This window comes from Cynoglossus semilaevis, chromosome 1 (assembly GCF_000523025.1).
Source record: "Cynoglossus semilaevis isolate Cse_v1.0 chromosome 1, Cse_v1.0, whole genome shotgun sequence".
Lineage (NCBI taxonomy): Eukaryota > Metazoa > Chordata > Actinopteri > Pleuronectiformes > Cynoglossidae > Cynoglossus > Cynoglossus semilaevis.
In genome coordinates, this window is record NC_024307.1 from 11017138 (window position 1) to 11034699 (window position 17562).

At 43.1% G+C, this 17562-nt stretch overlaps 1 protein-coding gene across 1 annotated transcript; it reads right to left on the reverse strand.

The window, feature by feature from the left end:
- Positions 1 to 8542: 8542 nt before the first annotated feature.
- LOC112488379 (serine/threonine-protein phosphatase 2A regulatory subunit B'' subunit alpha-like) lies at positions 8543 to 17545 on the reverse strand. The gene is made up of 2 exons (XM_025064292.1): positions 12182 to 17545; positions 8543 to 12149 (listed from the first exon to the last, which is right to left on the reverse strand). Exon 1 carries the CDS (start codon positions 16695 to 16697, stop codon positions 14037 to 14039), a length of 2661 nt encoding a protein of 886 aa, XP_024920060.1. The 5' UTR covers positions 16698 to 17545; the 3' UTR covers positions 8543 to 12149; positions 12182 to 14036.
- Between the last annotated feature and the right edge of the window lie 17 nt (positions 17546 to 17562).

Genomic DNA, 17562 nt, shown 5'->3' on the forward strand with positions numbered 1-17562 from the left:
CAAACCAAGGTCCTCACCCTTCCCCTAAACCTAAACCCCCCACAAATCTGTCTAATCCTAACTCTAATCTGACCGTCATTCTCATCTTAACCCTTTAAACACTGTACACAACAACAGTTTTTTTTGTTTTTCAAAAAACTGTCCTCATAAATATACTACAATACCAGGTAAAAACACAGGCCACACACTGTGTCTTCTTTTCATCCACCGTTTACCTAATCTCTGCCTGGGACAACGTTACACAAGCTGTGTCTGGTGTCTATCAACAGATGAACACGATGAGGTCGGCGCCCTCCTGACCTCTGACCCAGCGTCCTCCGCTGACCCTCATCAACGCCACCGACGCACGCGCGCGATCATAAAACTCTGTCTTAAGAGATGAGTGGACGCATGTCAGGACGGAGGACAGATGCCGCGGGGCAGCTGTCTGCTCTTATCCTGTCTGAATGACAGGCGCTGTGGCGACAGATGTGAGATTTCAATCAACACAACTTCAAATATTTGAATACAAAAAAGAAGAAATGTCATTTTAAGGATGGAGATGTCTCTAGAAAGAGTCAGGAATGTTGTACAGTTCAGGATACACATCAAGGAGAGTACTTTCCCAGGTACTACTGTACCCCAAAGGATGTCGTCAGGTCAGGACTGTGAAGTGTTGGTAAAATGAATCCAATCGAACATAATCAGTTTTAAAACTGAATTTTTGCAAAAGGTCTTGCCAACATTCAGTGATGCCTTAACTGTCTGGGAAACTTCAAGGTTTCATCCAGGCCTTTACTGTTTCTTTGTCACAGTGAGGGGACATTTGGCAAAATAAAACTGAAATCTAAATTCGAGGTAATTTTTCTTTTCTTTTTTGCCCCTGTTGTCTATAAACAAATAAATGAATTTTGTTAAAGACATCATTTAACCAACATGGTGTTGTCCATTGACGACTCTGATCAATCAGGCAACGTTAAACCCCTGTGGAGGAGTGATGTGATGCTGAGCGTTTCTTTGGTTAAAAGATTTGAACGTTTGACCTTCGGAGACATGAACAGAAAAAAATAAGCTCAAAATATTTATTGAGTGGCTCTTTGGCCCAGTAAGCTCAAAATATTTATTGAGTGGATCTTTGGTCCAGAGGTGGTGTCTCTGTCATTGGTGTGGAACTCCAGGGTTCACCTCCTGGGTGAAGATCAAATCCTGGTTAGCGCCGTTGGTACGGTGCAGTGTGATTTGGGTGGTGGTCATGGAGACTGCTGCCCCTGTGACCCGGTAACGGATAAGTGGATGGAAATGGATGGATATTTATTGAAAATCAACACAGAGACGTTATGGGATCACAGCAGTGAACTGTTGATAGAAACCTAAGGAGGACCGAGCAACAGGTGCATGTATGTGTGTGTGTGTGTGTGAGTGTGTGAGAGTGTGTGTGTCCCAACCCTACAGGAACAGGTGAGTCAGCAGCTTCACAACACTGATCGAATAAATGCATGATGGGAAGAACAGAACGTCAGCTGTCGTCAACCAGGCCAAAACACACAGTATCAATATTAAAGTACTGGTACACACGATTGTAGTACCAAATGTGTGTACCCACGGCAGTGTGTGTGTGTACCCGTGTGAGTGTGTGTGTGTGTGTGTGTGTGCATCGACGAATTTAGCTAACAGGAACTGCTTCTTCCAGTATTTCCGAGAACATAAATAGCGTGAATTACAACTAACAACTTCCGACACACACACACACACACACACACACACACACACACACACACCTGCTCTGTGAAATTGGCTGTGTTCTGTGAACAAATATAGCCCCAGATTTCATGCTTATTTCTGCTTCAGGCACTGGGCAGAACACACACTGATGGTCACGTGACAAAACACAGGCCACACACACACACACACCCACACACACACACACCCACGGTCAAACTGACAATTATAAAATAGCAACTTTCTCACAACAACAACGTACTTGGATTAAACCTACAGTCTTTCTCAGCAGCTTTCTCACAAATGTACTTGGATTAAACCTACAGTCTTTCTTCACAGCAGCTCTGTGGGATCAGTACCTCCAACATTAGCTTTTGGCTAACCGCAATAGCATAGCTCTACTGTTTTGCTGTTAGCCAGAGACGTTAGCCATGAAAACGACAACAAAAACAAGAAGGTGAAAAATGATATACTCCTCGATGAAGAGTCGAAAATAACCAACAAATGACAATTACAAGTAAGAACAAATGTAGCCTAAAGTTAGCTTAGATACACGCGCTACAAAGCGCTACATATTCCTAATATTTAGAACAGTATTGTGTAAATCTGATTCAAGTTAATAAAACTTTTACAAAAGAACACTGAACGTTTAGCTACCATGGTCCCCAGCTAGCTAAAAAAACACAAATGCTAAAATGGTAGCTAAATTACGTTAAAGGATTACATTTGCTCAGTAAAGCTAAACACAACAGTTGAATTAGCTCCAGGTTTGGGCAGATTTTGTTATAAAACAAACGTGCTCTGTTTCTGAATGACTTTTACAGTGAGATCTTAATACAACGACTGAACTTTATTTCTGTTTTTTGTGTGTATTTACAAATTTTAAATCATGTAATTTTGGTTTATTTCTAACCGTAGCCCAAGTCAAGTTAAAGTTAAAACTAAACATCCTGGTGTCAGCGTTAAATATTCACAGAATCTTAACTAAACTTGAACCTTTAAAATGACATCTCCCTAAGACCCCCACACCTCAAACCCCATCTCTGTCATTACACACACAGAATTACTTTACAGCAGGCCTGCCAAATGCCATCTCCATGGCAACAACCCTTTCCCTGGATTGAGTGGCGGGTGGAATGCTCCCAGGGTTACCGTGCCAACAGCAGGAAATGCAATTCACTCTGCTGCTCTATTCTTCATTCCAGGTCTGACTTCCTCTCAAGGAGGACACACACAAACAACCAAACACACACACACACACACACACACACACACACACAGAGTCTCCCTGTGTAAACTGGGGAGAATGGACTTAGTTCAAGTGCTGCTTCCGCAGTCGATGGAGTGAATCAGTGCTGACCACGGTCTGCCTAACATCCCGACCAGAGCAGGACAACATGGGAACATTTAAAACACAGCTGCTGCTGCTGCTGCCGCTGCTGCTGCCGCTGCCGCTGCCGCTGCTGCTGCTGCTGTGGAGTACAGGGACGTTCCACAATAAAACTGTCACAGGCTCAAATGAAGTGATTTAATAAAACACGTTCGATAAAACAATGTGAAAAACAAGGCGGTTGTGTAGAAAACTATACATAACTTTAAGGCTAAATATTTAACTTCAGGTATTATTTTATACCAGAACATCAGTAATGTTTTGGTGAAATTCTGAGGGACTTTCTTCGTTCGATAAAACAATGTGAAAAACAAGGCGGTTGTGTAGAAAACTATACATAACTTTAAGGCTAAATATTTAACTTCAGGTATTATTTTATACCAGACCAATCTGGGAGATTTGGAGGATGACACATCAGTAATATTTTGGTGAAATTCTGAGGGACTTTCTTTTTTTTTTACATTTTGGAAATAAAATTAGAATACGCTAAAAGGCCTGGGTGAACGGTTCACAAACCTAGTTCATTAAAAAAACGGCTAAAAACTAAAACTCAAATTAGCTTTCTTGTTTTTGCTAACATTAGGTTATCTTTCACTGATCTTTTGTCTAGTTACCTTTCCTTGATTGGTCCATCCAGTAACGTGTAACCAGGCGTAGTTAGCATTTATGTTGGCTTTGGCTAACTCAACCAGTTTCAACCTTTTCACCTTTATCCTGCCATGGCTAACAATTAGTCATTGTTGTGTTAACAGGTAGCTAACTTCAGGCTAATAATGTGCTAACTTCAGGCTAACTTTTGCCTATTCATATTATATATTTCTGGGATCTTTTGGGATTTTTGCATCTTAAGTTTTCTCAATTTTTTGTCTAACTTTATGAACTTGCTGGACCAGCTTTTAGTTTCAACAAAAAGCTTTTATTTTACATTATATAACTGATGTTTTTTTCTCCTCATGATGACATGTCCTGTGTTTTATTAAACCTTTGGCAATAACAAACAGTTTCCTTCACATCCAGATTTGAGGACTAGCAAGAATGTAACATCTTAGTGGAGTAAATAAACGTATTTGTGTGCCAAATATTTTGCCTCCCCACTGAGGCCAACCTGCACAGACACTGGAAAACACATCCCTGCTGTTAAACGCCGCTCACTTACATTTCAAAGCACAACAACATCCAGTGTCGTGCTATTGCTGCTTATCTGTTGTTCTGGGCTGCCAAACAGAATTCTTGTGCAGGAATTACATCATGAAGCAAGGTAATAAACAAGGAGCAATTATGAGCTGGCAGTGGATAAGAAGACTGTGAGAAGAGAAGAGAACTGTGCCAGACATGCAGACGAACCTTGTAGCAGCAGGGCACTAAGATGATTCATTGTCTGGGAAGTTCTGAAACATGATCAGGATCTGCTCAGGATCAGGAGCAAAATGGCCATGGAAACCACCAGACAACCATCATTTTTGAGAAAGATATTTGAAGAATTTTCCTTAGAGTAAAGTGAGTCAACGTCAGCCCACAGACACACTGGACAATTACAAAAAAAAAAAGACAAGAAGAAAACTATGAATGACCTCTGCAAATATTGTAGTAAATGCTACTAAAAATTACCCCAAAAGATAAAAGTGCTTTTCAATTAAAAAAAGTAGCTAAAAACAAATATATCGCAAATCCCTAAAAAACAACAAATTACTCAAATGAGGCGACAAATTAGCTTCAACGTTGACTAAAGACGTGATGGAAAAGCTAAACTTTTACTAGAAAATCTGAGTAAATAATTTAGCTTCAATACAGCTAAAAGCAGGCAAATAAATCAAAAAGTTTACTCTTAGCTAAAAGTTTGTGAGTCAGTGTTAGGATCCATTAATTTGGAAATATATATATATATATAACAAAAAAACTGGATTTCAGTTTTGTTTGAACTAAACCTGAGCTTCCTTTAGCGATGGGAAACACCTTCACACTGCAGGGGGTTGAGATCTCTTCAACTTCAAATTAATATAAATGCGACTCCCGTCGATGCTACACATCTCACTAACTAACCTGTTTATTTTGAAGTTTTTCTGCCAATCCTTGTCAATAAACTGGATCACTTTTCCTTCGCACTTTTCCCGCAGCCACCCATCATCCAAGGAGAAAACTTGGACGGTCCTGTTCTTTCCTCTGTCTAGATCCATCAACAATCTGGGACGTACTTTTTTCCCCCCATTTCGTCCAACTGCACGCTTGTTTTTGCCTGATCCTGCGTCGTCTGGTTTTGATATCTGTCTCACTTCAGTGACACCGTGGGACACAACCCATAATCCATCCATTATGTATCGTTGCTTTTAAAAAAACATCAGATATGTATAACATTTATCACAAGACAGGAGTCTGTCTTCAAGAAATGTGTTCTTTTGACACTCAAATATAGGCAGAAAGTCACTTTACTCTGCAGTGTGAACGCAACTAGAGTCGGAAAACGATAAGATAATGAAACATCACGTAAGGAGGTTTATTTATTTTAGGAACAGCTAAGTTAAAAACTATTGTTGTGGATTTTTTTTGCAAAAGCTAGTACTACAATCCATGACAGGTTAGTAGATTTTTTTTTTTTTTAATTTTTTGTTGTTTTGCAAAAGCTAGTACTACAATCTCTGACAGGTTAGTAGAATATTATTTTTTTAAATCTCTCATTTGTTGTTTAAATGACAATTCAAAGGCGACCAATCAACTGAAAGGGTGTGAACCACACATCCACAAACACAAAATCAAGGCAAAACAATATGGTTAGGATTGTGTAAGACAGGACATCCGGTGTGAACAACTGTGCCAAATCACCAAGCAGCCCCACTGCTGTGGCAAACCTTGATGTTGGGAAAAACCCAAACGGATTCTTCATCTCCTCAACAAGACCTTCACCGCAGCGGAAACACACCCCGAGCCAGAATCAGCGCAAACTATTTCCTGCTACTATACTGCGTATTTCTGGCCAAATACATCCCTTGTACATCCATTTAGTTCCTGGTGCCTGAGGTGGAAACACTCACACTGTATTGCCCTGTCCCTGTACTGGTTCCTGTGTTGGAAGTAAGCCTTCAGTCAACTTGTTATTTTTCCTTTTTACTATATTTAAAGAGCAAAAACAGACGGGAGAAATGGGGAAATGCGTCAGAAGAATACGTTCATGTTCATGTTTTTTTTTTTTTGGTTGACAGTAAAAAAAAAAAAACAGAGTGAGTTTCATTAAAAAGTCTGTATGGGTGACACAAGTCATAAAGACAAAAGGAGAAATGGTCTTCCACTGGAGGTTGCACAACAGTCGTCGTTTCACAACTTCTCTAAAATGGACTATTGTTTGCACATTTGTTTCCGTACGTGGGTCAAATACATTCACTGAGCAAAAGTTAAATGTATCCAGTGTGGGGGAAAAAACCCTGCTCAGACTGTAAATACTGACGCTGCGAGTTCAGAGTCATCCTGTAGATGGAGCTGTTTATCCTCTGCATATCAGGAAACAGCAGCGTCTGAGACACAGCGGTATCACTGAAAGTCACTAGAGGGCAGCAGCTCCCTGAATGTTAACACACTCTGCTGCCACCTGTGATGCCGTGACGCAGGAATGAGTGTGGATGAAGAGTGGCTACAATAACACAGCTGGGCCGCTCAGTTCGACACAGTGTCACCTCCTTCACCGGTGTGTTTTCATTAGCACTGGATGATCTGGCTGTATTAAAACATTAAGTTAGCTTTGGGAGAGAGCAGCTGACAGAAAAGCCCCTACAACAGTGTGGGAACGGGTGATTCAAAGAGAAGAAGTGAGGGTGGAGTTGGAGCCACGGACTCTGGGGAAACGCTTGGAGGGGAAATACTGGAAATCACATGGAAAACACAATCAAACACAAATGTCTGGAGTATTGTGCAAAGGTCTTAAACCATCATTAGATTTGAGAATACAACCAGAACAGTAAAGTTCACCCTGAGAGGGACTTGCGCCACCTCTGTCCAGAGATGGTACTGTACTTTTTCATTTTCAAATATTAAAAGCAAAGTATGTAAAGAATCAGAATGAAAATACAGAACTACAGAAGGCACTAACGCTTTGAAATAATGCAGGTTGTGGACTGTAGGGGGGGCTGCTGAGCCTATTGAGCTAAGATAACATCTGAAAATTACATTTGAATGTTAAACTTTATAAAGTCATCAATTCAATCCTGACTTATCAAAAAAGTAAAAGCTGCAGAAATGACAATAAAGTCAATGTTTTCACATGCTGGACTGTAAACGTATTATAATATTCCATGTTAATAAGATGTTTGACTGAAACGCTCTCGTTCCTTGGACTAAAGTTGGAACAGAATCTTAAAAAAAAAAAAAATACGAGTCTTGAAAACATTCCCAGAATAATACAGCATCTGCAGGCTAACGTGTCAAATGTTCCGTGATGTCAGATGAGTTCATAAGACAGTATCAAAGCTGCTGACATCACACTGACCCACAGGTAAAAACTGTCCCACGAGACGCTGCCATTGTTGTCTCGGTCTCCGGTCTCAACACTAAATGTTTGTTGACTCCTTTCATCTGAACCTTAAACGGTTGAAGGACCCGTGTTGACCTGAGACTCTGGTCAAGTACTCTACGCCGGCAACACTGACATCAACTCACCACATGTTCTAAAATAAAGCTAAATAAAAACCTTACGATCCACTTGATACCTGCGCCTGGTGCCACGGTCCTCCATGGGCGCCCCCTCTGGTTGATCAGATTGCGCAAGTGATATTTTGGGGTCGGGGGGAGACCCTCCAAAAACAGACTGCTCAGAAACATACATGTACTGTGGTGGTATCCATGGCAGTTTGGAGGGAGGTCAATAGAAACACACGGCAGTGATGCTAACAGAGATGCTAACAGAGATGCTAACAGAGATGCTAACAATAAAAAAAAAAGAGATGAAAAAGTTGCATTAAAAAAAAAACACTTAGGCCACCGTGTGTGTGTGTGTGGTTGTGGTTGTGTGTAGGTGGATTATCTCCCAGACTGCACTGGGCCGAGTTATGATGTCGCACAGAAACCACTGTGTACTTTGATGTGTGTCCAAATATCTCATAGCAGTGTGTAATGTTAATGAACTGTCAGTGTGTGTGTGTGTGTGTGTGTGTGTGTGTGTGTGTGTGTGAATGCTGGGTGGTGAATAATCCCATTGTACTGTCTAACCTTGAATGGTATGAGCCGTATTGGAAAACTCCTCTCCAAATAGCAACACCAGCTCATGTTTGGGAGTGATTTGTCTGCGTGTGTGTGTGTGTGTGTGTGTGTGTGTGTAGTTGAATGCATTATTCATCTCTACGCTCGTGCACCTAGAGCCTAAATGCAGACGTCTTTCTGTGCTTGGCTGAGGTTCCTGCTGTGACCTTATTTCCTGTGGAAGCAGCGCAGGAATGATGTCATTCTTGCTCAACCCTGAGCCAACAACTCTGTTTAAATCCTTCTTCTCTTCGACCTCCACCTCTCCTGCTGTCTGACAGACATTCCTTCAATCACTCTGGCCTCCTTTTCTTTTACCTCTTCCTTCCACTTCTCCAGTTGTTATCTTGAAATGCTGCTTCTAATTTTTCTCAAGGCAGCCCTTGCCAAAACATAGCAGGTTTATGTCTGCAGGATTAGCGTTTCAATTTTTCTTGGCTGACTAAAGATATGGTCGGAAAATGTCAGTAATCAGAAACAGAGAACAACTCATTACTCCTCCAAGAATAAACTCAAAACTGTGCTGAAATACCCTTGAACACGCCTTTGGGAGTTTTCAAAAAAGCTGTGTCACCTTTGTTGCTATGAAACACATGCAGATCTATTCTGTTTCATTAAATGTTCTATTTTAATATTTGCTTAAATTCAAAGTTATTTCAACATTTCCCTGAAAAGTGAGATTTTGTTTGTTATTCTGCTTGTCTCCAAAGTTTTCTGGAGGGAATCTAGTCTATGGCCCTTGGGTTCCCTCTGGGACAGCAAAGTCTTTTTATAGCTAGAGCTGTTTGTTAATACAGTGTTTTAACAACCGTTATTGGGCCATGGCACATATTTTACTATTTTATTAGAAAAATCCCACGACGGCTCAACAAACAACAATATCCTGAAAGTCTAATGTAAAAAAATGTAAAGATCTTCTGGTTTCATTTTACTCAGTGTCAAACCCCTGCATGTTTCGTTGAACACAATGCTGATATACTTGCAGGAATTGATGAAAGTCACTGCTATACCTCTACCTGTTGCATTGTAAATAATAGCTTCCAGATCAGTTAAGTAACAGTAGAGTCTCAGACTAACTGTTACATGTAGTGACCATTTAGCTAGAAACAGCAAAATGATTAGCAGAAAAACACAAAAAAGAAAAAAGTCAGCCCGGAAGGAGCTTACAGTATTTAACATTCATTCTTCATCATTCTAGAAAAAAGTACCAAAAAGTTGCCTGATGTTGAATATGCCTGAGAGTGAAACAGAAATAGCAAAACTAGTTTAGGCTAATCTTTGTGAGTCTTACTGTAGTAAAAGAAAGTGCTTTAAATTTGACTGAATAAAATGATGATAGAAATCTGCCCACGTGCCACATTCTGCCATGGGGCTAGAGTTTAGATTGTATTTCCTATTTGTAAGCAGTTACAGTCAAGAGCATGTTAGGCACAAAGTTAACAGGCGTTTTAACCTTTGCAATTTCCTGAGGGAAACCTAACACCCAATAAAAATGCAGCAGACGAATGTTATAGTAACCTGTGCACCGCCTGACATCAGCGGCCGGTTGATTAAGCCATCACAGCGGCAGAACTGGATGGAACCGGTGTCTGTAAATCATGTCACTGCTCAGAAACAAAAACATTCAGGTCACATTTAGGTTGAGGGTGAACAACGTCTCACATGTCGGCTCTCGTATTACCCAAAAACTCAGGGAGGTGAAGAGAAAGACGGAGAGAGTCGGTGTGGGAGGCTGTTGACCTGAAAACTGGTTTTAGTCCACGCTCCTCTCAGCATCACTCTTATTCTGATTTATTTCAGCCGTCTGCCTGCTCCCCATGCTGATTCATGGGTCTGCGTTTGGCAGGTGCAGAAAGATTGTTTATCAGGAGCAGGATCAACAATCAACATGTGTGCACTGCAGGTTAGGGATTACTTTAAAGGGGATTTTCCTCCCAAGGTTACAATACAATACTACAAATGTAGTAGAACTACAAAGAATTGTTGAAAATTGTATTTATTTGTGGGGTGATTCTCATAGCATTTGGCTAAACGTGGATATTTGTGACCTATTTCACTGTATTTCACTGTATCCATGAACGAGGCGACCAGTTTTCTCACCAGATTTTTCCAAAAGAAAGCTATACTACACTACTGTAGAGTACTATGGAATTAAACAAGTGACTTGAAAGTACATTATTTTAAATTTCACTGTTGACCGTGGTCCTTACAAAGAGCTGACACACACACACAGTTAAATACTGATGCCAGTTTTACCATCAAACGAATTCCGCCTTGAGCAAAACACGGATACAAATCTCAGAGGTGAGGTGTGAAAGTAGCTGTGTGTCAGCGCAAGGGCATTTTCTCACTTGTGTGTGAGGCGACCTGCCTTGTTTACAGTTTGATTGGCAGTTTAATGTGCAGCTAAGACATGGGGGGCGGAGGGCGTGGTTGGCTCTGAGGGATATTAGCATAATTCCCAGAGTGCTAGAGTTGGTATTGGGTGTCAGAGAGCTATTCCCAAACTCAGCTGTGACCCACAGTAGCACTGGGTCAACTTACCCTGAGGCCAGGAAACAAACACACACACACGCACACACACACACACACACGGGTTCTGATCAACACACACCCTGTTTGGCGACTTTTCCGTAGATATACATGAACATACTTGCAAATGCAGTTCTATGCATCTAAAATCCAAGTACGGCAACATGCATGTGCACTGACATGACAACACACACAGACACACACACACATGCAGGTCCATTTACACTGTGGCGACAGTGCGTCTGTTAGCAGGATGCCATAGTACAGAGGGGTGGACATATTTAGGACCCTCTCACACCTCCCGCTGCCAAGAAATGGAGGCAGCAGGGTAACGACACCATTAACACTCGGCGTGCCAACAGACATTCTCGCCACCACTGCCGTCGCTGCAGGTCCAACTCCTACCACACCTCGTCCCGCCCTCCAACCATCCTCCTCCTGTGCTCCAATCATCACCTCTCCTCGGGTTGCTCTGCCATCCACACAGCAACAGCTGTTATCCCAGGCTCCCAAAATAACACAGCAGCCAATCAGGAGGCAGGAAGAGAAGTGTTGGTCACAGCGAGCCGCCTCCTTAACCACAGGTGACAGAAGAACAAAAGGAGCCAAAAACAAAACCCCTTTTTCCCATATAGCCCAAAACAATGGCCAGAGACGACAAACACATTCAGGACGGGGAGAATAAAGCCTCAAAAAATAGACCAGGAGGAGAGATTGCGTAATAATGTGTTTGGGTGCTGGCTGTTCTGTTCAGTCTATGGCAGCTGCCATGGTAACCTCATAAATAGGTGGCCTACATATCAGCAGGGCATAAGGTTACACAGCTCAGTAAATACACACACACACAGACGCACAACCTGCAGCAGTGATGTGTGTGGAGGAAGTAAGAGCAGAAATATAAACAAAGTCACCAAAAAGGCCAGCTATAAAAAACAACAACAACGTGTTACATTTTAATGACAGGAGAGAACGACCCTACAATCTATTGGTGGGACTGTGTTACAGCAACAAGGAAACAAGCGGTATGGCATCAGGGTATCACAGGGGGTTTTTTGCTTGCCAACAGCAAAACACCATAAACCTTCAGTTTTGTTAATTGTTTTTCTCATACTCAGAATAGATACATTTCACTGAACTACTATGACTTTGCCTAAAACTTTGAAAACCAAAATCATATTTCAAAGCCACTTCATAATACGTTTGTTTGTTCTGTTGAGCTTTTTCTCTAACTCCAAAACACAGTCACTGGTCAAGACAAGGCTCTCAGGCTGAGACAGATCACCTGCTCACTAGTTCCAAGATAATTATCCTCCAATTAGAACTTTTGCTGCTCTGCAAAACCTCCAATTAGAACTTTTGCTGCTCTGCCTAACAGAAAATACAGCCTTGTTTGATAAGGAAAAAGTGCCAGACCTAATATAGAACCAGCTGGAATAAACAGCAAGTTTATCAAGAATATCAAAGAAAGTGAGACAGGAAAAGGGAAACTGGCAACAGTTCCAGTTTGATAATCCTGCCAGTGTTTGTCACGCTTCACCGCCTAAATCCACAGTGTGTTGCTGCACACACACACAGATCAAAGACAAAGGAGGGGAAACACCTCCTTTCTGAGTTTATGTAACGCACAGTCACATACCTATACACACACACACACACACACACACTCAAGATAGGTCTATCCCTTTTTAGCACAACCCTTAAATTACCTTCAAATAATCCCCAGAGAGAAATGGAATCTAACGCACACACGATACACTACATATACAGCAACACACACACACACACACATACACACCTACTATACAAAAACACAAGTTGGAAGCCAGAATGTGTCAACAAAGAGCCACTCCTTACACACTGGTGTGTTCTTTTCCATGATTCAGGGCACCAGCCTCTCTTTGTGTTCATTGTACTTAATTAATACTATTCATCAGCGCCCATCAGTCGCAGCTGCACCAACCCTGTTGTGTCAAAGCCTGAAAATAAAATCATTGCTCAAGCACTTTATATGGAACACAGCGGAGGCAGCCCAGTCTGTCATTGTTATTCTAATGCTGTTCCTCAATCAGCCTTTCTCAGACTGTCTAATGGCTCTGCTCACAAGAACTAAATCCAACTGTTACAGCTTTGAGCAGCCAAGAGCAGCCAACCAACTTTCAAACGTAAGATTGAACATCTGCAGAATTCTATCAGCTACAGTCAATTGGATTTATAAGCACAGCTGTGCAGCAGATGATTGTCCTCCGTTTCCACTGATATCCATCGAGGGGAGGAAGCTGTTTACTTTCATGGAACACTTCAGACGTTGTCCATCAGCCGTCTCCACTGCACAGTCACAGCGACCATCTTCTCATCCTCTTCTACTCCATCGTTAAATCTTCGGCCCTGTCCTCGTGGTCGTCTTCACTGTATCTCCTAACGCAGTCAAAACTATCATACCGTTACCTTTTTGTCACCAGTCAGCTAAAACGCAGCTCTCCCTCTGACCTACTTTTAAATTCTCTCCATCCTGGTTTCCTGGCAGGCCAAGGCTTTGCGGTAAAAGGATTAAGCTTTTGATATGAGGGTAGTTGGTTTGGCCTGATTTTGGAGTGTGGAGCAACCAAAAAAACTCTCCCTGTGTCTGGGCACGGCAGGGTGTCAGCCACTGTTAATGTTTTATCAATAAGTTCAATGTTAAGGACAAGCTTCCTTATAGACAGACAGATATGGGAAATTACAGTTCTATATAAACAAAGTTGCTTCTTTTACGCCTTCACTCCCAAAGGAAATCTCAGCTTGTCCAACTCTGTCACCTTCACGTCACTCGTTCAGCTTGTACATTTGTCTCAAAGGAATGCATTATAGCATCAAACCATAGCTTTCACTTAGCTGTGAAACACTAAGAACACTTCACGCTGTCTGCACCTTAAAGGCATCTAATACCACCTTCACTACCGTCTCTTGTCGCAGACCTCCTTCTTTCCAGACATTTCAACCTGCTCTGAACTGTCACTCTCGATAACATACCTACAAACATCATGGTGATCTGTGATGTAACACTACTAGTACCTTAGGCCTGTTATATGAATCATACATCTTACCTTATCATTTACATCCTGTACCAAACCTTTCTCCCACTTTGACATCTTCTGGCACAGGTATTACATGCCATAGATGCACATGGCATAGCATTTTCCTTACTACAATTATACATTTATTCTGTGTGTGGTTCACTTACTCGGATCACCTCTGGAGTCTGCTGGATGAGTAGCGTCGAACCAGTGTCTCTGACGGCTGCAGAGTCCTCAACAGTAATGGCGGCATCTGTTGCATCTTCTGCAGCAGGGATGGCAACAGGAACCACGCCCGCAGGCGTATGGTCAACTGAATGAGTAGAAGAACGTCCACTTGCAGGTTCTGATACTGTCAGTTCTTGGATGGCAGCTGTAGAGACCTCAACTGCCTCTATGGTTTCTGTTGGTGCTGACATAGGTGTTGGCAGAGGTTTGGGGGACACTTCAGGTGAAGGTTTGGGCACAAGTTCGGATGTAGAATTTGTCACAGTTTCATATGTCGTAGGTACAGGTGAAACTGCACGTGTATTTGCAAGACACTGTTTTGGAGGTATGGCTGGGGCTGCTGTAGAAAAAGTCGGTGCAGCAGCTGGAGGAGTATCTGCTCTGCCGGTGGTGGCCAGCGTGTCTTGCAGCAGCCTCATTACCTCACGCTCCTTCCCACATTTCCTCTCTGCACTACCTGTGCTTCCTGGCCCAGAATCCACCAGCTCCTGGGCAAAACTTTCAATGCTCTCCAGGATCCTGAGCAGCAGAGCTCCATCTTCCTCCTCCCCCACTCCAGTTTCACTGTTCTGTCCTTGGGGAGGAGTCCTTGGAGGAGGTCCATAGCTGGGCCCGTTCATGACCAGGTGGCTGGTGGGGTTCTGGATTTGGAATTGGGACATTTTCTGTTGAGTGGACATCACCTGTGCCCCTTCCCTTTTTCTGGTCTTGGCTGGCAGTGGTGGCTCAGCGCCTCTTGGGCGGCTCATGCTCTGAGACAAATTCTCCAAGTCCATTAGCAGCTTGTCTATATCGTCATTTCTGTGTGACCCTGATTTAGGTGCTGAGACAGGAAGTGAGGGAAAGGAGTTGAAGCCAGCACTTGTGGGTAACTTATCTAATGAAGTTTGGAGTGTGTATGGTTGGGATTGATTGAAGTTCTGACCTGACACAGTCCCTTGTTTGTTCTGGGTTGTGTTAAACCCTCGGGGAGTAACTGTCTGCTGCGGGACTTGCTCCTGTATCTTGCCCACATCACTTTCCTCCTCTTCAATGTAAAGAGCTTCCATGGGGGATGCCGGAGGAGTGTGCATGTATGGAGGAGTCGGAGAGGTTCGGAGAGGGGATGAAGAATGCGTTGGTGAGGAGCTGGATGAAGAACCAGTGACAGAAGGAGGAGAGAGTGTGTGCTGTGTGCCTGAAGAAGAATAAGAATGCTGTAGTCCATTTGTAAGAGAACTGGTTCTGGATGGAGAGGTATGGACAGATTTGGCATGGATGGAGTCCGATTTCAAAGAGGTCGATGCAGAATGAGAAACGGTGTTTGGCATGGGAGGCGACTGCACCACGTCCTCATAGCGAGGAGGTTGCTCATTACCAAATATTGGTGAGTAAGGGCCCTGTTGGATGGAGTGGAGGGTGCTGACCAGCTCAGCCAAATCATTATGGCCACTCCCAGGTCCAGTGACTCCCAAACCCCCGATACCTTCCAGCTCCAGTGGAAGTCTTTTTAGATATGTACTAAGTCGGGTCATGACCGCCCGGTACATGCTGTCAGGACTGGCTGCTCCCTCCCCCGACCCTCCACCAGCCTTACGTTTGATGCACTGCTTGATGATGTCAGTGCATTTCTTAAGGTCTTCCGAACATTTAAGAAGGATATCAAGACAGGCTCGGATATCTTCACCTCCTGCTCCTCCACTACCTGCCTCTAACCTTGTTTTCTCAAGCAGACGAGCAATCAAGTTCTCCTCTCCAAGGGTGTTACGGTACAGGGCGGCCACCGTGTTCAGACTTTGGTCTAATGACCCAATACCTGTTAAACTGCCGATTGAACCTCCACTTGATTTGGTGTTGGCTGACAGGATGCTTGATGTGCTCTTCAGCTTCGTCTCCTCCAGTGCCGCCCCTTTCCCCAGCACGTACGGCTGTATATTCTCATCATTAGATGTAGTCGTGCCATTGGCCATGCCATTAGTCATACCATTAGTGGTGATGTTGGAGCTGAAATGGCCGTAGATGATCTCCAGGTCAGTGGAGCGTCGGCTGAAGGAGTCAGGGCGGACCTTTCGACCTTTGCGGAAAGTGACGTGACTGGAAGAGGAGAGGCGTAGCTTGTCGAAGGAGAACTCTTTGAGTTTACCACTGGCTAGATTGATGGCTTCCTCAGTGATATCCTTCAAACTGCCTGACGAGCTTAGATTACCAGTCGATCCTCCACAGACCAAGGTCTTTTTACCCCGCCATGTTGGGCTGTCCTCTCCTACAGACAAATTGCCACTGCTGCCCGCCCTCTCTAAACCACCACTATAACTGGTATCGGTGGTAATACCAATTTTACCATGGTTGGAAAGTTGTTGAGTAATTATGTTGTGAGTTTGTATCGGTGAGTTGTTTGTCTCGGTGTAAACAATATCCGGGGCTACAAGCAGCTCGGAGCAGGTGCCGCGATGAGCCACAGTACAGTCCAGGCCCTGGGTTAGCGCCCCGCATGGCCCTGAACAGTAGTGCACAGCGTGAGAGTGAGTGCGCCGGTCCACTACCACACTGTTGTAGCAGCTCACGCTGCTGACCACTACACGATACGCTGCTGCCATGGCGAGCAACGTTCTTCAGGTCATAGGAAGGTCAGAATAAATTCAACGAGTGAAACAAAACAATATTAATTTACCAGAAAAAGCTTAATAGGTGATAATAGTTTACAAAATGTCTTGAGAGAGAAAAAACGTTTATGTCCAAATGATGAGGCATCTTGCAGGAAATAGGAATCAAACGCTGCTTTTCAAGATGTAAAAGAAAAAGAAAAAACAAAAGAAAAAGACTGACATTCAAAACTTGAAAGGAGTCAGTGTTCTTTCATGAATGCATCCGGGAAAAAAGCTTTAAAGGTTTCCACTCTCAGGCAGAGACAAATAATTCCTTGTCAAATCTCTGGGCCTCTTAATAACAGCCGTAAGGTTCCTCCTCTCTCCACAGGCACCTTCTCTGTTTCCTCTCTAGAAGTAGCTCATTAGCCACTAATGATAGTCGTGGAAAATGGCGACGACGGAAGATCCAGCTGGGGCATCAGCCGTCGTTCAACAGTAGCAGCCCAGAGGTCTAGATCAGTGAGGCCGGCGAGGCCGTCACATTTCTCCAGTCTGAGTAACACAGCCCTTTATAATAGTAGCACAGGACCAGCGATGGCTGACTCCCTCCTTGTCTCTGAGAGATTCTCTGAACAGTTCACCCTTGATGAGTCCTACAGTTGACCCTTGTGTCCCGGTGAGTGTGTCCGGCCAACAGGAGGTCACCACCTGTGAGAGAGAAGAGAGTGAGAAAGAGAAAGTTAATTATTAACAACACGTTAATGTGAACACTTGCATGGTTAAATGTCACTTCCAAAACATTAGCTAAATCTTTAGCTAAACTTTCAGACATTTGTTTTTCATTTTACTCGCATAAACATTGTTTTTTTTCTTC